Source organism: Acomys minous, assembly GCF_964271855.1.
Source record: "Acomys minous genome assembly, chromosome: 14".
NCBI lineage: Eukaryota > Metazoa > Chordata > Mammalia > Rodentia > Muridae > Acomys > Acomys minous.
In genome coordinates this window covers 34,839,166-34,860,301 of record NC_140496.1, presented here as the reverse complement: position 1 = coordinate 34,860,301, position 21,136 = coordinate 34,839,166, and the positions used below count along the sequence as shown (strand labels likewise).

Genomic DNA, 21,136 nt, shown 5'->3' with positions numbered 1-21,136 from the left:
GCAGTCAGCCTGGATGTCTCATGTAGAAACTCTTCTGGCAGATGAGTCAGGAGCCACAGAAACTGAAAGGGTTAAAGGTGTATGTCAAAGGTGACTGGTGAGCTCCCCTGGAGGAAAGGACGTTGGAGACAGCAATTGTCAGCCAGCCTTTCAGTGTAACACTCAGAAGCAAGTAGACAGAGACCATTCTGGGGGCCTGCAGCTTCCTGACTCCTCCTAACGTGCACCACTCTTTACTGGGATTTTACACTTAATGCTACTGCTGATGTTGGAGTGTAACCCTGTCAAATCAGGGGTTGAATGCCAGAAGCTTCCCAAATGTGTCTATGGTCCGGATGGGCCAGCCTCCAGCACCCTTTCCAGAGGAATGCATGACATAGGTGTGGTCAAAGGTCCCACTAAGGCACTCTCTGTTCTGGTTGCTTGACTTCCTAGGATGCTGAACTGCTGAAGAGCCTCTGCGCCTTGTGGGACAACCACTTCCTGAGGCCTGATCTATTGCCTTATCCAGTTGTTTCATTTGACCATGTGGCCAGGTGCTTTAGGTTCTAACTAGCAACTGGTCATTTTGCTACCTGTTCTGTTGTTCACCCCTTCACTGTAGATAGCATGTAGGCTCTTGATAGCCTCTAGCTTTCAGAATGCCTATCCTGTTTGTTTAAAAAACACCCCTTTCCTCTTTTCTTTTGTTTTTTCTTCTTTGCTTTGCTTTTGTTTTTGTTTTTCAAGACCAGATTTCTCTGTATAGCCTTGGCTTTCCTGGATTCGCTTTGTAGGCCAGGCTGGCCTCAAACTCACAAAAATCTGTCTGCCTCTGCCTCCCAGAGCTCTGGGATTACAGGCACGTGCCACTATGCCTGGTCTAAAAATGTCTTTGATTGAAGGATACCGTAGCACAAAAGAATGTATATTGCAAAGAGCCAGCACATTAACTGTCACAACTGAACATAGCCATGGGACATAGGTCAGGAATAAGCATCCCTAGTCCCTAGAAGTGCTTGGCAACTCTCACTTCGAGCCCAGAGTGACTTCCAGTCATCCAGCTTACTTGTCCATGTTTCACAGAACTTCATCTGAATGAGACCAGACAGAAGCTGCTCATCTGTTTGCCATAGCCATAGGATGGGAGAGGTTCATCTCCACAGGAGTGGAGGTCATGTAGTATTCTACCCTCTGTACATTCCACTAATGGTGGATTTGGGGGGGGGGGGTTGTCATGTGTGTGTCCATTAATTCTACTAATGGTAGATATTACCATTTTGGTGTTGTGTTGTGTGTGAACACTGTTCTTTCTCCTACTGAGAACTGCTAGTTTAGAACATAAAGTCTGGAGAACAGGGGCCTCCCCGGTCTTAGCATCATGTTCTCAGGAGCCAGCAAGTGGCACTCCATTAGGATATCTCAGATGCAGACCATGGCGGACCATGGCGGACCGTGGCTGGCCCACACAGTAACCCTAGAGTTAGGGAGAATGCCAAGGCCTGTTACCATCACGAGGCACTTGGTCATCCTCACTGATGCTGTTCTCTCTCCTGCTCACAGACGGGGTGTCCTGCATCTGCATGAGAGCAGTGGGATCCATGACATCGGCCTGCCTCAGTGGCAGCTGCTGCTCTGCCTGATGGTCGTCATCATCGTCTTGTATTTCAGCCTCTGGAAAGGAGTGAAGACATCGGGCAAGGTAATGCCTCTGTAAAGACAAGGGGTTTGTTTCGTGTTTTCCTAGCTTCTACCATGTGACTGATACAAAGCGGTGAGGCCAGGACTACAAGTTCAGGTCGCACCCTCATCTCAGCCTGTATGTGAACAAACCTGTTACCCTAAAGCTGGCCCTGCCCAATATCCGGGTAGAAGGGGAGTACGTAGATTAAGCCTCTTCATACTTTCCCTTGAAAAGTTCATGATAGAGCCTGGGGCATCCTCTAAATTCTGAGGCCAAGGCTAAAGCAACTACTGACTGATCTTTGACCTAAACTGATCTCACTTAAAACTGCATGTAAGCATTGCATCCTACAGGGAAAGCAACAGTTTGGTTTGCTATATAGCCAGTAAATCTGCGCTGAATTTTTGGGAGAAAAACGCTTTGAAAGATAGATGTGTGTTTTAGTTCTAATTCAGGGCTGTGCACCCCCACGTGTTCTAGGTACTTAAAAGAAGACTACAAGGCTAGCTAATCAGTGAGGTGGGCATTCTGAGCTCGGGTGGTGCTGTGTCCTGCGGTCACCTCTCAGAGATGGCGTATGCATAGAGGGTGGATCCTGTTGATTCTTAGCTTGGGGATTAACATGGGACTCCATGTAGTCTACAACTCAACTGTAATTAAACACAACTGTAAGCCAGGAGTGTTCTTTCTACTGTCTTGCTTAGATACTGTTCTAGAACAAGCCACAGCAAAGTATAGAATTAAAATGGGCAAGCGTCTTGCCATGCCTACAGTTCTGGGAATTGACTGGGCTCAGCTGGATGGTTCTTGCTCTGCGTGATATTGCCTGGGCCGTATGTCTGGAGACCTGACAGGACTGGAACATCCTAGGGGGTTGAGGCTGTCCAGGAGCTGAGATGGAGCTGTCAGTCAGTGGGCCTGGGATTGTTTCCACGTGGCTTTTCTGTGTGTCCTGGACATCTCACAACACGACACCTGACTCCCCAGAGCACACTCCAAGTGGAAGAGACCTCACATGAAGCTGCTTTTCCAGTCTCAGCTTGCATCATGCTTGTTCTTCGACCCAATGCTAAAACCAATTTTAGATTGCTATCATCCTGATATTTGGAGCATAGTAGGTCTTCAGGAAATATTTATTGATGGGTTGAAAAATAGGTGGGTAAGCTTGGGGAACTTTAAAAAAAAAGATTTATTTATTTATTTATGTATATGAGTGCTGTATATGCATGTACACTTGTACACCAGAAGAGGACACCAGATCTCATTATAGATGGTTGTGAGCCACCATGTGGTTGCCAGGAATTGAACTCAGGACCTCAAGCAGAGCAAATAGTGCTCTTAACTACTGAGTCATGTCTCCAGCCCCCTGGGAGACTTCATTCAATTTATTAAGCTGTTATGGACACCTGCCATGTGCTATTCTAGATGCTAAATAGACTTGGAGTCAGCACAGGTGTCCAGCGCTTTGAGTCTTTGTCGGGGGGGGGGGGGAGGTGGGGGCAGGGGCCACCTATGTGTAGCCTCCTTTAAAAAACACCAAGGGTTACAAACTACACTTGTTATTATGTAGTTTGCTTTTTTTTTTCTTTTAAACTTAACTTTACCTTATAAATAATTTCACACTTGGTAGTCCAATTATATAATAAGAAAAACATAAACTGTACATTTTTAAACTGTTATCAAGCTAACTTAGCAGGCAGCTAGCTCCATTAAGACAGACAGATGCAGCCACTTGTACGTTGGCTTGAGATAGGTCATATTTCCTGCATATTTCCTAAGGTCTACCAAGGCTGTGGAGAAGGTGATATTTGTGCTATGCCTGCCAGGATAGGCACTGGTAGAATGGAAGAGAAGGGAAAAGTCTCTCTGTGGAGGAGACTGTGTGAGCAAAGCTACCGAGGTGTGGACGCCCTAGGCCAGCCCTGCTTAGGGCTCTCCGTGCTGCTCTTGGCACCAGGAACAGACCGCACAGCCCATCCTATGAACTGTAGAAGATGGATATAGAACCATCAGTATTCTAATATGGAACCCAAGCTCATTCCTTAGTGATGAGCAGACCATAAGCAGCTGGCAGAGAGACTGGTGTCACCAAGAGATCAGCAGGAGCAGGCATGGCTGAGCATGCTCAGTCCGTCTTGCCAAATGCACTTTCTGAGGCGAGGAGGAGTGTTTCACCAGGACACTGCCCTCCATGTGGACAGGGAAGAAAAATATGTACAGCCCTGCAGGGTCAACTGAAGCCAGGGCCCCATTTGCATCAGTCTCCCAGAGTTCTGATGTTTGAGCATACAAAGCCCCCAGGGGGTCCATGGGCAGGTCATTTCTAGCATTGGCTTCACTTGGGACATTCCAGTGCTCTGCCTTTAATTGTGTTTGTAAACGGGCTGATGAGGACTCCAAGTGCATTGCTAATTTCTCTCTGGACCAGCACACAAGCTTTTCTTAGTCCTCCTCCAGAGTCACAGAGGGGGTCTGGAATGAGTCAAAAATGTGCAAGGGGAGATGGCTTGGAAAGATGCTGACTGCCTGGCTCTTGGGAAGGTGGGAGCAGGGCATAGTCTGAGCTGGGGGAAGGGGATACCTCAGACCACACACTCAGTACAGCTGCATTGGCCCAGTGAGCACCTCAGAGTAGGAGTTCAGCAGGGACCAGAAGCAGGGCTGGCCTCCCCCTCTTCTGAGTCTCCACACAATCTGTTTCACACACCATACTACACTCTGAGAAACTTTGGAGGCCTCTCTTCGGGGAGATGCGATGAGATGACAGAGCTGGCCAGCAGCAGCCATTCCTCCTTACTGACTTCACTGCCAGCCTTGGGGCTGTTTGGAAGATGGGAACAGACAGATCGTGTCCTGAGTTCTAGTAGAGATGGAGGAATGTGAAGAGAGGGAAAGCCAGACAAATTCAGAGATTATTTGAGTTTTAGAATATTTAACTGATTAAAAGCTTTTTTGGGTTGTTGTTGTTTGCATTTTCACTTATGGTCTAGTCTAAATTCCAGCTGTCTTCTCCCTACTGTATCAATACAGGCTGACCCTGGCTTGCCTTTGTGACTTGACCTGACTGAGTTACACAGAACAAAGTCATTTGCATATGACCCATGCTTACACTACACTATTTATGGAGCGGTATTTTTTAAAGCAACATTGGTATTATGCCATACCCTATAAATTCTTCTGTACAAGACCGTCTTCATCGTTAGTGAATATAGCCCCTGAATCCAATCAAAAAACCACAAATCCTAAATCTGGAAAAGTCAATGAAGTTTCACAGGGATACAGTGTGGATATTCACTTTACTATTTATTTTTTTTAATTCGTATTCATGTGCACATATGTATGTTTACATATTGTGGGGGTACATGTATGTATTTGGGTGTGTGTGGACATGGGAATCCCAAAGAGAAGACTTTATTGTCATTCCTGTTCACTGTTTTTGTTTGATTGAGACACAGGTCTGACACTTGGCAGGTGGGCTAGGCTAGCTGGCCACGACCTGTAGGGAGGAGCATCCTCCTAACAGTGTGAGTATTTATATTTTCAGTGTTGGAGTATAATGCCCACCAGAGCTTCTCCAACTGCAGGTCTAAGAGGACCCCGAGGGGAACACTGATAAAGCTCAGAATTCTGGTCTTTCCTGGGTAGAGTCTGATTTGGTGTGGTTGGGGTAGGAGCTCCCCTTTCTGATGAGCTTCTGGCTGACATCAATGCTAAGGGTGAGTGGACATCTTCTTGACCAAGGCTCTCCTTGGCCTGATGCCTGGATGCATAGCAAAGCGCACATGCTTCCAATAATGGAGCCGCAGCCCCTCCTTGGAGGAGCTCTGCTGTCTGGAGACTCTTCTTTTTATGAGCCACAGTCTCCCTCAGTTTTATGATCAGCCATTGGTTTGAGTTTGGTACTGTGGAACTTCAGAAAGTTTCCACAGACACATCCCTTTGGGTAAGAATTTATGTTTAAGAATGGACCGTGATGGAACATGCCTTTCTTTAGTCTCTGCTCTCAGAAATGAGAGTAAGGCAGTTGCCTGTGAGTTTGAGGCCAACCTGGTCTGTTAGAGCAGGTTATACTGGGCTACCTAGTAAGACTATGTCTCAAAAAAAAAAATCAAAACCCAAACAACAACACTTGAAGTGACAGAAAAAAGAAAAGGGAGCTTCTCTCTCTCTCTCTCTCTCTCTCTCTCTCTCTCTCTCTCTCTCTCTCTCTCTCTCTCTCTCTCTCAATCTCCTGTTTAAAATGAAGCCTGGGATGAGGATGGTGGAGCTGAGACATCTCCTCCTTTGCTCCGTGCACAGGGAACACAGTTTTTGACAAATGCTTTAAATTGCTGAAAACACATCTGCCACCAACATCTTCAACTTTGAATGTATGAGCATGGGGAAAACAAGCTGTTGGTTTTGATGTTTGACACACTTACTGTCTGTTCCTTGGGAAAAACCAAATCCACGTTGGAACTCCACTCATGGCCAGTGCAGGACAACCTCCAGGCCCCGTGGGAGGACCCGTGGAGTCAGAACACTGGGTGCTGTTTTCAAGGGAAGGAGTGTGGTCACACCCAGCTTCCTGGCCAGGACAGTGCATCTGGGCCACAGCTGCTGTCATGAGTTGTAGGAAACTGTAGCTGTAGGGATAAGGATGGATGACGGCTCTTCTTTGTTCCCATTGCCAAGGGTTGAGATCCATCTGTCCCAGTTTGTGAAACTGAATCATCCAAGACCAGCATGAGACCACCCAGATGCAACGGCTTCACTTCCAAGGGCTTGTTTTACTCCCCCATTGTTATCACGTTTCTTATTCATGTTTCTGCACCCATGACCCTTCAAAGAACACAGACCCCAAAGCCCGTGTTCTTAAAAAGAATTCATAGACCCGAGGAGTGACTGACTGGGTGCCACAGGGTAGGGGAGCCTTCTCTGCTTCGCTCTGTACCAGATGTGCTCACCACTGGAGGGTCCACCTGTGGTGTTTCCTCGGCCATTCATGTACTCATAAGTTCACTCTTCCATTGGCTAACTCTGTCATTCGCTAAGCTTCTGCTTTGCAGCTCACCTGCACTTGCACTCTTTCATCCCTCTGCTCAACCGCCTGCCCACTTAGCTACCCATCCATCCATTCATTTACCTAAAACACAGTTCTATATGCAACCATCCACCTCATCTTCTAATGCAACCTCTCATCTATATGACAGTTCATTAATTAATTCATTTATTCATTCATTCATTTACCTAAGAAGCATTTTAAAGGACACATATATACCAGGAATAAGGAAATCAGGAAGATAAGTTCTAGTCTCTAAATATGGGGATGGGAAAATGTGTGAGTTTGTCACTAATATACCAAGCTTTGGTTGGGGCCCATATCTTTCTAGGCTGACAAAGAATGTTACCCCCAGTCACATCTTAAGTCTTGCATGTTCTCTCTAGGGTTGTGTATGGATTCCTTAGGAGGCAAAGTACCTCAGCTATAACAAAAAAAAAAAAAAAAGGCAACCCGGTCTTTAAGCTATGTGTCCACATGATTCAGCTGTGTCTTTCTGGGGTCTGACTACCTGGCCCTGGCTCAGTGTTCTGTTGGCTTTTCTGCAAAGAAAATACTACAGCCCACAGCTACACCAAGAGCGAAGATGTTGAACCTTGGCTACATATTGACCTGAGTTGGGAAAAATACTGGAGCTGAGGCTGTACCTTAGGCCATTTGAACCAGAAATCCCAGGACTGGGAGCTCTCTTCCGTGTTCTTGTATATAGCAACCCTGGAGTACTGACATGTGTGGCCAAGAGCATGAGTGATGAGTAAAGACGACAGCCCCCCGGTCACCTCCTTCTTTCCCTCCTAGCTGGTCGGGGTGTGACTGTCTGTTTTGATTCTGAAGGTCATGTGCAATGACAGTTTGTCATGGTCTCAATCTGCTACTACCAAAATGAAGAATTTCTTTCTCTTTTCTGCCCAGCCACATGCACCAAACTTCAGATAGTGGACTTAAATGTGGAGAAGGGGAAAAAAAAAAGACAGAAGCTAAATGTTGTGCACATTTCTGTAACCCCAGTACTTGGGAGGCTGACATAGGAGGATCATGAATTTGAGAGAGCCTGGGTACAAGTGAGCCAATGTCTCATGAAACAACAAAAAGGTATCTCAGTGGTAGAGGGCTTGCTTGATGTGCAGAAGGCTCTGGGTTCTGTCCTCATCACTGAAGGAAATAAAAGCACACATACACAAAAAGGAAGGGCTAAAGGAGAAGAGATGGCAAAGGAGGGAAAGGAAAACAGAGAGAGAAAGAGAGAGAAACTGGGAATTTTAAATAGCCTGTCTCTAAGTTGGGTGCAACAACCAATGTCTGCAGTGTGATGAAGGCAAGGCTGATAGATAGGAAGAGGGTAAGTGGGCTCTATTCAATATGAAATAGCTTAGGGGGCCAGGAAAGGCAGCTTTACTAATGAAGAGGCATCAGGGGCTTTGAAAAGCTAGTTTTTGCCTTTGGTGACCTCAGCTTTTATCTCAGGCCTAACTGCTAAGTGACTGACTCAATCAGTTCTGAGCTTCTCCAGGGAGCCTTGCATCTGTTCATTGTCCTGTCCCTGAGGTCTGGCCAAGGACCTTGTCCTGAGATGAAGATGATGCCTCCAAAACTAGGAGAATGAAAGCGGGGCATAGCATGCTTGCTTTCCAGGAAAAGACCCCGGGTCCTAGCCTTAGTACCTCCCCAGGTCATGGGCAGGGTGAGACTCTCACAGCTAGCTTGTCTATTTCCCAGGTCGTATGGATCACAGCTACCCTACCTTACTTTGTGCTATTTGTGCTCCTGGTCCATGGTGTCACACTGCCTGGTGCCTCCAACGGCATCAACGCCTACCTGCACATTGACTTCTACCGCCTCAAGGAGGCCACGGTGAGTGCCCAGGGGCCACCAAGAATTGGGCCAGGTAGAGGAGGCTTCTTACGCCTGGTGGTGATGGGCGCAATACTGTAGGATTAAGAGGGGGTACAATTAGATATGTTTATATCTTAGTTGAGTGCCGAGCTTACCACCAAGCTCTTAGGAAGAGGATAGACCATAGGCCACAGGTCACTTTGAAACTTGTGGAGTACAGCAGGCCCCCATGTGTTCTGCACATGCTTAGTTTTCCCTCATTCATTCTGTGCTGTAGGCACTGAGGCTTTAGTGCAGTCTCAGTGAATGAATCTGCCTTCCCCCCATTATAGTGGAAGTTTGGGGAAATCCAGGGCAATACAAGTGGAGACATGGCAGACATCATCTCACTCAAATGCCTTAGTTTAGGTATAATGAATATAATTATAATATTATAAATTATAATAATTACATATTGTATATAAATATATAATAACAATCCAAGCTTACTTATTGGAAAGATGAGACTGACCAGGGCCAAACCATAACACAGAGAAAAATTCAAATCTTTAGTCCACCGGCCACATATTTTTGTCACCCGAGAGAGTGAATAGGAAAGTTAACTCCATTGTCGCGGTGGGAAGTCCAGCTGAAGTCATTATCATCTTAAGGTCCCAGCTTCTTAACTCCTGAGATAGCCAGAGCCCTTTGGTCTTACCCTGTCAATATTCTAGCATGGAATTCCTAGTTTATTAACTTTCTTGAAAAGCTGGACATTCAATGGATCCACTGGGCTCCCCCAGGATGCGACTATGCTGGTATTGGAGGCCAGAAGATACTATAGAGATTCTAGTCACTGTAACTGTCTATGTCTGCTTCAGACCACATCTTCTAGTGCCCAGCACTCTTGGGAGGTCATCTAGTCTGTAGGAAGTAGAGGTGGTGATGAGTTTTGTTTAATGATTTCAGGTATGGATTGATGCTGCAACCCAGATATTTTTTTCCCTGGGGGCTGGATTTGGAGTCTTGATTGCGTTTGCCAGCTATAATAAATTTGACAACAACTGTTACAGGTAAGCACTCTTTTAGTGCTCAACAACATTTTACATCCTGGGTTGGTTCTTCTAGGAAGAGAGAGAAGACTTTATCTAGATAGGAAGCCACATGTCCCCTGTAGACCATCCTGGTCATTCTGAGAACCCTGATGTGGTCTATAGGGCCGGAGGAGCAAATTTCACTAGGACACACCTCTTGGGAAAGTTGAGGTCAGCAGCTATAGGAGCCCATGGGAAAGGATCACTGGCACAGAGGAGGATGGCATGGCTTCTAGAGGAGGTGAGGCTGCCTGATTCTGTCCATGAGATACTCTGTCAGGGAGGAGCAGATTGAACAGTGAGGGCTAGCTGGGTAAGAAGGAAGTCTTCAGGGCAGATGGGACACAGTAGAGACCATCTTCAGCTTGACTCAATGTGTCACCTAGTGCTACCTTCTGCAGACCCTGTGCTATGAGGAATTCAGAGCTGGGACATATTTGCCCCCCCTACCACTCTCTCTTTCTCTCTCTACCAGGGATGCCCTGCTGACCAGCACCATCAACTGTGTCACCAGTTTTATTTCTGGGTTTGCCATCTTCTCCATCCTTGGTTACATGGCCCATGTACATAAGGTCAAGATCGAGGATGTTGCCACTGAAGGTAGGTGGCCAGACCACTTTGTTTACAGGGAAATGAAGAAAGACAGAGCTGGTGCTTAGCTGCTCTATGCTTGGAGGACTGTGAGGTCTGGCTAAGGAGTTTTCTGGATTCCCATCTGTTAGATTTTTCCTTGAGGTCATCAGTGAACATTCCTAGCAACTGTAGCTTGCTTTCACATTCTGGAAGTCCAGAACATTGGAGACGGGTCATCAGTTAGGGCTTCCAGTGCAGGTCATATATGTTTCTCTTATTATAGAGAAGTAGAAGGAGAAATGTTGATGTCAAAAGACTAATACTCATAGGACAGTCTTGATTTATGTTAATCTACTCCCCAAGAGCCTGCTCAACTCTTAGTGAGTAGGAACTCCCAAAAGAGAGGGTTAATCTCACTAACATCTCTGTGAGATCCTCAACCTTCTTTATATCACTAGTTTGGGGAGCAAGCCTGAGCACGAATTTCAGTGGGGCCAAGCTCATTCAGGATAGACCAGCATGCCTCCACTTAGCTCTTACAAAGCTGTAAGGCAGATTCTATTGGGGGATTTAAGCTAAGTGAGGGCTAGCGAGCAATGATGTTAGCATTTGACCCCAGTCAGCCTGACTCTGGAACCTTTGTCCTTTCCTATGGCCGTCTGTGTTCTTAAGGCCACAAGGAAGTTGACAGGAAGGGGAAGGGCAGCCTTTAATGGACTCAGCTGCTCAGGCAGCTATAAGTCTGTCTGCTTGTTTGATGCACAGATTGTATTCATTTGCTTTGTATTACTATTTAAAATACCCAAGATAATTGACGTATATGGAGGACAGGGTTGATTGACTCACAACTTTGAAAGTTTTAGTCAATGTCTCATTGGCACTCCTGCTTTGGGGCCTGCATGGTGGGACCACATGGTGGATTAACTGGTTCACCGAGATGCAAAGGGAAGAGAGAGGAAATGGAGCTTGGGTCCCAAGGGTGCGTCCTCAAAGAATGGAAGACTGCTTTGGACCTCATCTCTTGAAGTCCCCACCACTTCACAATTGCACCAGCTGGGCATCAAGACTTTGACCCAGGGCAGATTGGGAAACATTGAGAGCTCTGAACAATAGCTCAGATAAACAGTGGTCCATCTTTCACACACAGATGAGCCTGTGCTGCCCACATGAGATTGACCAAGCATCCTGAGGTTGGGCTGGAACTCCCTCGCCCTGTGAAGCCCCTACTGAGCATCCCACCCATTGATCCGGCCCTAATATTTCTTACAGGAGCTGGTCTTGTGTTTATCCTGTATCCAGAAGCCATCTCCACTCTGTCGGGATCCACGTTCTGGGCTGTTCTGTTCTTCTTGATGCTCCTGGCTCTGGGGCTAGACAGCTCAGTGAGTGATCCCTCCCAGAACTGCACCATTCTCCACTCATGCAACCCATTCTAGGACTCAGCCTACAGGGCCGCTGCTGTCTGGCATCTGTTTCCAAGGGCCCTATTTTAATCCAAACAAGAAAGTGAGTCTTCCTTCAAAATGATAGCCCAGGTCAAAGCCAGGAACCTACAGGAACTCCAAATTGTACTGGGCCACAGACACGCCAGCCCAGTGCTCTGCTTTTGCAGGTGGGGAACCAGACTTCAGAAAGGACATGAATAGAATGTTCTGTGAGCCAGCACTTTCCCATCTATTATATTTTATTACTGACAACTGAGCCAAACACTTTGAACCCTGTTAGGTTACTAGATCTCTGGTTCTTTTATTGTTCTTATTTAGTTGTGTGCAGAGTTGGGTTCCTGACAGCTTTTTATGGCCATTTCTGCCCTTCATTCTTAAATGCCTTTGAGAGGGGCTGGCCAGCAGATCTTACTATTTTTGCTTTTCATTTGGTGGATCTGCCAGAGCAGTGTGTTGGAAAAGGCCCTGACCACAGAGAAGAGCACTGATGTTGATTAACAATGTCTGCCAAGGGCAGAGGAGAAGAGCAAGGAACAAGTGTCATTATTGTCTGCCACAACAGTGGCTCATAAGGACTAGACTCCAAGTGACCACTTTGCTTGATGATTAGAAAGGCAGTAAGAACCCCTTGTCACATACTGCGGGGTGAAAGTTCCCACTCTGGAGAAGTTCTTTGGTCGATGTTTCCAGAAAGCTCTATTTGCTTTCTGTAGATGTGTCATCTAGGCAATATATCCCTTGCTCTTTATTTCTCATCAGGACCCACTCATGTTGACTGAGTTAACGGTCAGGGACCTGTAATGGCGTTAACACGAGTTAACACTTTATCATCTCATATAACTTGAGCTCAGTTGAGGTTTGGGGTAGAAAAAGGGAAAAGACACCTGGGAGGAATTTCTGGGGAGCCTGCTGTCCCTGAGGCTGAGCTACAAGAACCCCTTCATTCCTGTCCCACCTTCCTGGTTCTCTGTAGATGGGAGGCATGGAAGCAGTCATAACAGGACTGGCCGATGACTTCCAGGTCCTGAAGAGACACCGGAAACTCTTCACATTTGGTGTCACAATCAGCACCTTCCTTCTGGCCATGTTTTGTATAACCAAGGTGAGGCTCAACATGAGACGACCTGGGACATTCTCAGCCTTAGTACTGGGAGGGGCCGAGTGAGGCTGATCACACGGGCTCTATTAAACAGTGTGTCTATAAAACGGTAGGTCCCTGAGCTGGAGAGATGGCTGAGTGATTAAGAGCACTCCTGATTGCTCTTCTAGAGGTCCTGAGTTCAATTCCTGGCAACCACATGGTGGCTCACAACTCGATTCCCTTTTCTGGTTTGCGTGAAGACAGCATATTCATATTTTATAATAAATAAATCTTTTAAAAATGGTAGGTCCCTGTTGCCTACTACTGTTTTTGGGACTGATCATTTCCAAGCACTATTATTTACTTTTTATTGACTTAGGGCCAGCAGAAGTTCCCTGGAGCCCTTGGTTAGAATGCAGACACATTTAGACGTACACCCATGTCACCCATGTTTGTAAACAGGGCTCTGAGCACGTGGGAGTGGGGATAGGTAGGACTTGCTAGGTGTAGTCAGTGACTGTTTATAGCTAAAGATGGCTCAAGCCCTTTCTCTCTGTGCCCCAGGGAGGAATTTACGTACTCACTCTGCTGGACACCTTTGCAGCGGGCACTTCCATTCTCTTTGCGGTGCTGATGGAAGCCATTGGGGTATCCTGGTTTTATGGTGAGTGTGTCACAGCCTTGGGTCCCTGGAACTCCTGGAGCCTGTTTTATCTGGAGAGGGAAAGGGGCTTTTCATGTCCAGGACAGCCTCCTGGATCTCCAGAGGTGAGCAGCTCCTGTTAAACATAGGTGTGAGCCTCCCCAGTCCTCAGCTCACCTGGCTGTAAAGCCCTGGGAGATGCCCGATGCCAGCCTCTGAAACAGAATCAGTAGAGTGGCAGCTCCCCAGCTGCCAAAACAAACAGCTCAAACAAACAAAACAGGATGCCTAGCTAAACTTGAACTCCAGGTGAAAAACGGACATACAGTTTTAGACCCACATGACCCAAATATTACACAGTATCTACTGATCCTGACTTTTTTCATTATGTGGCTGAATTTACAACTTAAGTAGATCTACTATATTTTGTTTACTAAGCCGTCAAATATGTTCTAACTGTTCGTGTTCCCTTTACGTAACACCATAGGTTAATCTTGTTCTCGATCTTTCTGGAAGAGACCGTAGCATGAGTGCCCAATGGCTTCTTTCAGATTCTGGTGGGGGGGAGGGTGTCCTTGTGTACATAGAGTTAGATGTCCTGCTTTCGTAGAAGGAGTATGCAAGAGGAAAGAGGCAGGCTTGGGTCAAGGCACCTGGCTCTGCCGTCAGAATCAGCTCCTCTCTTCTCTGAGCTCTGGCTTCCCTCTTGTAAGATAATCAGAATGGCACATGAAAGGTGACTCCCTCCCAGAGTTTGTCCTCTCCCTTGTTTGCCATTAGCGAAGTGCCTGCCAGCCCTCCTGCCTTCCAAGGTGTCAGTCACCTGCCACCTGTCCCACACTCTGCCAGAACCTCTTGTAATGGCTTCAGGGGAGGCCCCGGTCTGCACCTGTGGGCTCCCCGTGACAGGCTTGCCCCGTGTGCTCACAGGTGTGGACAGATTCAGCAATGACATCCAACAGATGATGGGGTTTAAGCCAGGCCTGTACTGGAGGCTGTGTTGGAAGTTTGTGAGCCCCGCCTTCCTCCTGGTGGGTAGGGTGTGGTGGGGTACCTGTAGTAGGGTGGATGAATCCAGATTGGGGGTGGGGTAGGCATACTTATTTTCTAAGCGGGGGGAGGTGCTGGGATCTAGAAGCCCTTGGTCATGCATGTGGGACCCTTAGTGGGGGTGGGGGATATTCCACCTTAGTGGGTCGTTAGCCAGGTCCCCCAGGTGCCCTTGTGCTGGCTTCAAAGTCACTTTTGGTCTTTCCCTCCCCCTGTTGTCTTTGCCACCTTGAGTCTGTGCTATCACTCGCCTCCTTTTTTTTTTTTTTCTCCCTCTCAATTCCTCCCTCATTTCCTCCTTTTATAATGACCTTATTTTTTTTGTTTCTATCTTGGCCACTCTCTTCTCCCTTCCCCCATCTGTCTTCTCTGTTTCTCCCTGAGTCCATCCCCCCTCCCTGTCCCATCCCTTCCTCCAGTTTGTGGTGGTGGTCAGCATCATCAACTTCAAGCCACTCACCTATGATGACTACGTCTATCCTCCCTGGGCCAACTGGGTCGGGTGGGGCATTGCCCTCTCATCCATGATCCTGGTACCCGCGTATATCATCTACAAGTTCTTCAGCATCCGGGGCTCCCTTTGGGAGGTGAGCTCTGGGATGGATGGTGTGGGGTGAGGTGGGAGGGGACAGTCCTGTTGAGGTGAGAGAGAGAAAGATAAAGGGTGGGTACTGAGGGTCAACATATCCACCTCATTTACCAAGATAACCCATCCTGAGCCTCAGTTTCCACATCTGTAACCTGAGAATAATACTGTGTACCTGCAAGAAAAAAAACACTTGGGTGCTAAATAAAATGCCTGGCCCATAGGAGCTGCTTCCTGCCAGCACCACTGCTGCTTCTGCTGTTCACATGTGATGGCAAACCTCAGCCACACCTGTTCCCTCTTAATGTGTGCAGTGTCCCCGGACAGCCCTTCTCTCCTTGTCAAGCCCTCTTTTCTACCATCTTTTCTAATCACAATAGTATGATCAGCCTAAACCAGGTTTCTGACATGATTCCTTTTTTTGTACAAGTATGCATCATAGACACACAGACAGACACACAGACACAGACACACACACACACACAGATACACACAGACACACACACAGACAGACAGACACACACACACACACACACACACACACACACACACATACACAGAGCAAAGGTGCCTTTTATTCTGAAGTTACGTCATGATTCTTATTTGGACGTACAAATTAGTGGTGGTGGTCCTTTAAAATGTCCTCACTTTGTGAGGCAAAGACCTCACACCTGGAGTGCTCTCCCTCAGGCTACCTACTCTCCCTCCTTTCTCCCTTCTCACAGAGACTGGCCTATGGAATCACACCGGAGAATGAGCACCACCTGGTGGCCCAGAGAGACGTGAGACAGTTCCAGGTAGATGCAGAGTTCACCTTGGGTTGTGTGGGGCAGGATATGGTGGGTTCCTGTTGTTCTCTGTTGGGTGTCCAGGGTGGCAGCCAGTTTCGCCTTAGGGACTAAGGTGATGGGGACAGGAGACGATGAAACTGTGCTGTGTCACCACCACACCTCCTCCTGCTGCTGTTCTGCTGTGTTTCCTAGTCTTGGGATGCCAACTGCTGGAATGTTCCCAGTATTTATTTTGCCTGTGAGCTGTCTTGTTAGTGTCACCAAACTAGGCTGAGCATTTTATATCTCGAAGGCAAATCTGTAGGGCATTAATAATGCGTTCTTGGCCCGAGCAGTGAGGATGGTGCCTGCTGAGCTTGCTCCTTTGGGATGGTTCCTTTGCATCCAGCATCAAGCACCAATTAGGGAAGGTGTTTCAAAGCTGTTCTTTTTGCCTCCTCTTTGCTTCTTGTTGCCCCAACCAGCTGGCCCTTGGCTTTGTACGTCCCCACTGGCTTTGTCCTCACTTTATTGGCCTTGTTTTCTCTCATTGCAGTTGAGGCACTGGCTGACTATCTGAATCTGGCCCTGTGGAGGAGGAACCCATTTGCCAATATCCAGGTTAAGGGCACCTTTGTCTCCCACATGTGGACATCAATCTTGGAGTTCCTCTCCTGGAAGACACCTTTCCCTCCTGTTTTCCCCATTACTAATGAATCTGTGTCTCTGGCTTTTGTTCACCTTCCATTCATCCGAGCTGGAGGCAGCGAGTGTGGAGAGGGAGTGAGCCTCAAGGAAGAGGATGAAAGGAGGCAGTGGGCCATGGCTTCTGGAACTCTGGCCTGAGGGCAATCTTACTGCATTGGGAGCACACCTGAGCTGGGGTCCATGGCTCGGGTAGAAACCCCTGCCAAATTTGCTTGTATTTCAGATCATAGAAGAAATGTTCAGTTCATCAAGGCTGAGAAAAGATTGACTTTGGGTGAGATATCAAAGCCCAACCAAAGCCTGACCGGAGTCTGTGTGGGAGCCGAGATGTGCAGGCTACCCTTAACTTTCCACCTAGTCACCACTCTGGGATCTGAGCCTTTGTTTGAGAGTGGGAGTTTATTTGCACCTAAAATGCGGCTGGTAGATGTTCTAGGGGGGGTTGAGCAGAAACTCTCTGACTTAGTTTTCTAGTTAATCTATGATTGTTTTGGAATGTTCTAGAATAGTGCTCTAAAGTCTGGTGTTTGAATAGTCCCAAGCCATGATGTTAGGGGAAGAATGTAGCTCAACCACCTGTGAGGAAGTTCCACAGAGGCAGATAGTTCGGAAAGGTGGTGATTGCTAGATGACTCACGTCTGTCAAGGCCACATGCTGGGCTTGTTCTGTCAGACACACTGGTGATTCCCAGGAACTTCCTGGGGATTGAGGCAGGGACCTCTGAAGCCAGATATGTGCACCTATCACAGGGATCTCTGTCCTGTGGGGTCAGGTGGGTGTCTTAAGGCAACCTGATAGGCTGCCATGGTTCTTTATAGTCCATAGAGACTTCCCAAACCTTCCCCTGGGAACCTCAACAGACAGGGGTCCTGAGCAGTGGGATCTGTTGGCTCTGAAAATGGCCTGTTTCTTCATTGGCTGGACTTGGCACCTTGGAAGGGCACAATGGACAGGACCTACCACATCACAGAATAGCCCTCATATTCAGGGAGGATATTCTGACTGGAGGGGACAGATAGCTGGGGTCAGAAAATTTCTAGGTTCACTAGTAACACAAACTTGCAACTAGTGCCCTCTGGTGGTTACATTTGGTCCATGGCCGGGAAGGATGTTTTGATAAATTGAAGGCATCTCTTTGGGATTTATGTTTATGGTTTGAGCCTCTGATGCCCTTATTTGAAATCTAGAATCATAGGTTACCATTTTGATAGTGGTATTCCCTTCTACAGATTTTTTTTTTTGTGATGAAAAGGGGGAAAAAAGGCTACTGCACTTATTGAGGTCACGTAGGAGGCTCCTGGAGAAACTAGGATGTCTCCATGTCACCATGGTCAGGTGAGACCAGCTGGGGAGATTATTTACTCTGAGGACCCCAATATTTCCCTGCTGAGTCATTCTTTAGAGGAAATCCATGGACTTCCGACCTCTGCATCTAAGCAGGCCAGCTCAGGCCAAGGCATCCCTCATTGGCAAATGTCTCGGACCACCACACTCCACTGCAGCCTCAGTGCAAGCCAGAGCCCTGTTAGCAAACAGCAACACATCTCATGAGTAGTAATCCCTTTCCCATTGTAAACGTTAACATAGTTTATTATTATTATTTAAACAAACCATTTTCACTTGCTTCTTGTCTCTTCATTTCCCTGGTGAGAAGACAGAGTCTCTCTTGATCAAGGTCTCTGATCCACTCCCATGCTGTTTTCACCGTCCAGAGTACCAGGGGACTCCCTGTTTACCCCATCCCGGGCTGTGACCAAACACAGAATGCACAAAGCCCCACTTAAGGGGAAGGAGTGCTTCTTAGCAGAAGAGCAGTGTATTGCTAGAAGGGTAGAAGAATGTCACTCGTCTTGTCCCACTGGCTCCCCAAGAGGTTCTGTCCACTCCTTTGATGACAGTTGTCATCCTTTGAGCAGTGGGACCTGAGACATGAGATTCCACCTGGCTGTCATGAATGCACATCCTCAGAAAGCCTGGGCGCCTTAGATCAGCATGAGCCCGCCATTTTCTCTTGGCCATCTGTGTGGCCTCTTTGCCTGCAGACATTGTTCCTGGGTGGGGGGAGGGGCGTGAAACTGACATGTGGTGCTAGCCGAATGAACCCCAAACTAAAGCAATGCCGCTTTGTGGCAAAATTGACTTCTGAGACAGGGACAAAGTGGCTCTTGGCTCCAAGCCCAGGTGCTCTAATGGGGGAAGGTATGGTGGGGCACCCAGAAATCCCCTGGAGGTTCTCATGTAGGTGCTTGGAGGTCACCTGTCCTCACCTTCCCACCCACACTTGCCACTTGGGAGTTATTGCTTTATCCTAAGTAATGCTTGCCTGCTGTGTTGTGACTTTTTATTTTTAATAATGTGGGTCATCCAGGGCCAGCATGCTCCTGAGTACTGTATATGACACTTGACACTTTTGATGTTTTACCTGATTGTTAGATCATTGTTTTCTCTGAGATGGGAGTCCATTGTTTAAGACCATTGGTCTTGCTCAGCCCCTACCTGCCAGCCCTCATTCAAGATTCAAGTGAGACAGAGAAGAAAGGGGGTCCTAACTCACCCTAAACATCCTGCTCAGCAAAGGTCCCTAACCTGCCTTAATTCTCAGAGATTTGGTAATGTAAGACTGGCATGTTTTGACCAAAGAAATCATTTCTATGCCATTAAGCTCACCTCATGAGTTTGTTTATTTCTGTTAAAAAAAAAATGACAGAGGAGAAGTGATCAGAATGGGTGTCCGCGGGGTGCTAGATGCATCCGGGCATTTAGAATAGATTAGCAATGGGTCTGCAATCAGTTAGCAATGGCTTGGGAGAGGAGCTTTACATATTTGGGTTCTTTGGGTGGGGCGTCTATAAAATCAGGGATTTGATGAGGTAATCAAAGGACACATCCAATTGAGAACATAAATAAAAACAGAGCACAATGACATCCTTGTGCGAAAGTCACAGTGAAGGAAGCATGTCACTTACGGCAGATGCTCCCAAAAGAGCCCCTGTGAGTGGCCATTTATTGGGCTTAGAAATAGTGGTTTCTGAGCTTCAGAGCTTTAATATTTCCTTATGTCCAGGAGCTCCTCTTTGTCAGATTATTTTCTCAGCTGATGCCAGAAAGACTTGACATTTGAGAAGAAGTCAAGTCCAGTCCTCTCCATTTGACGCTTGGGTGGCGTTGAGAAGGCAGAGGGTGTTGCTCTGCCCCGTGTTGTGTTTGCAAGTCTGGGGACCCACAGCTCTGGCCACAAGCTGTGAGCACGGCCCTGGTTGGTGAATGTGAACTATTGGGGTGCCTTTCCTCGCTCCGCTGTCTCTACTTCTGTGTAAATAGGATTGTTTCAATCGCATCTTCTCCGTGTCACAAACTGTTCACGTATCCTGCAACTCTCTGCATCTGCTTTGGATTTATTTTGAAAAATTTTTCTCTTCTTGGAAAAAGAAATTGTACAGTACAATAAAGGATATTTCCTGTGCCGTGTATTTGGCTGTGGAGTTCTGAGTGCTTTTCCATGACCGTAAAAGCTACGAGTTACTCAAGGGAGGTGACTTTGTTTCTGATGGGCCACCAACTGTTGGACACAGTAGCTCACCTTTCATCCAAACGGCTGCTTTGAGAACCCATGCAAGAGACAGGAGACAGAGGAGGTTGAGTGTGTGATGTTAACTCAAAGAGTGGCAATCTCTTCCCCACTCCTTCCCTTTCCTTTCCTCTCCTCTTCCCGCCACTCTTTCCTCTTTCTTCCTCTTTTCTCCTTGACCCTCCTCTGTTTTCCTCTCATCTTTCTTCTTCCCTCCTTGCTCCCTTCTCCTTCCTAACCCTTGCCTCTCTTCTCCCCTCCCCTCCCCTCCCCTCCCCTCCCCCTTCCCTCCTTTCCACTCCTCCTTCCCCCTTTTTTTTCCTTCTGTCTTGCACTCTGTTCTTTCCTGGTCCTTGGAATCTACCCCAGGTCCCCAAGCGTACACATGCTCCCCCACTGAGCCACACCCCAGCCCAACACACATTTTGTTTAAATACAAGGTAGATGCCATAAGGCAACATGTCTGGTGTCCAATTTTGTTTTGTTTGTCATTCCTAGGCCTGGGTTTCAAAGGAAGCAGAACCTCTGCTGGGCTGAACTGGACGCACAATTTAGTGCAGATGTGGACTTTTCTGGGCGAGGGTAGTGTTTACACTCAGCCCTTGGAGCTCGTGCTTGGCCTAGTTTGTGGGAGGATGTGAGCTCAATGTAAGTTTTTTTTTCTCTTTTATTGAAAAAAATATTTTTCTTCTCACATAATGTGTCCTGATTACAGTTCCCCCTCCCTGCACTCCTCCCAGTTCCCCCCCACCTCCCCTCCCATCCAGATCCACCCCCTTTCTCTGAGATAATAATAAAATAACATGATAAGATAGAACAAAAACTAACACATTGGAAAAGGACAAAATGATCAAACAGAAGGAAAGTAGGCCAAGAGAAAGCACAAGGAGCAGGCACGGACACAGAGACCCACTCATTCGCACACACAGAAATCCCGTAAAAATACTCACTGAAACACACACACACACACACACACACACACACACACATATATATCCCATATGATAAAAGAGAGGAAAAAGATATAAGTAAAATATAAAAAATAAGATTAAAACAAAGGTCCTGACATGATATTGTTTTCTGTTGGCGGTCTACTGCTGG

General features: G+C 47.1%; 1 protein-coding gene across 1 annotated transcript in view; it reads left to right on the top strand.

Annotated features, from left to right (window-relative positions):
- The window catches only part of SLC6A2 (solute carrier family 6 member 2), a 40,205-nt gene extending 20,330 nt beyond the window's left edge, over positions 1-19,875 (top strand). Inside the window, exons 5-15 of the mRNA XM_084755306.1 lie at positions 1,543-1,681; positions 8,421-8,555; positions 9,486-9,589; positions 10,086-10,210; positions 11,453-11,565; positions 12,602-12,730; positions 13,274-13,373; positions 14,283-14,383; positions 14,822-14,989; positions 15,714-15,785; positions 16,315-19,875. Coding sequence (XP_084611432.1) covers positions 1,543-1,681; positions 8,421-8,555; positions 9,486-9,589; positions 10,086-10,210; positions 11,453-11,565; positions 12,602-12,730; positions 13,274-13,373; positions 14,283-14,383; positions 14,822-14,989; positions 15,714-15,785; positions 16,315-16,338 — 1,210 coding nt within the window. The 3' untranslated portion in view covers positions 16,339-19,875. The remainder of the gene's footprint in view (positions 1-1,542; positions 1,682-8,420; positions 8,556-9,485; positions 9,590-10,085; positions 10,211-11,452; positions 11,566-12,601; positions 12,731-13,273; positions 13,374-14,282; positions 14,384-14,821; positions 14,990-15,713; positions 15,786-16,314) is intronic.
- Positions 19,876-21,136: the final 1,261 nt, after the last annotated feature.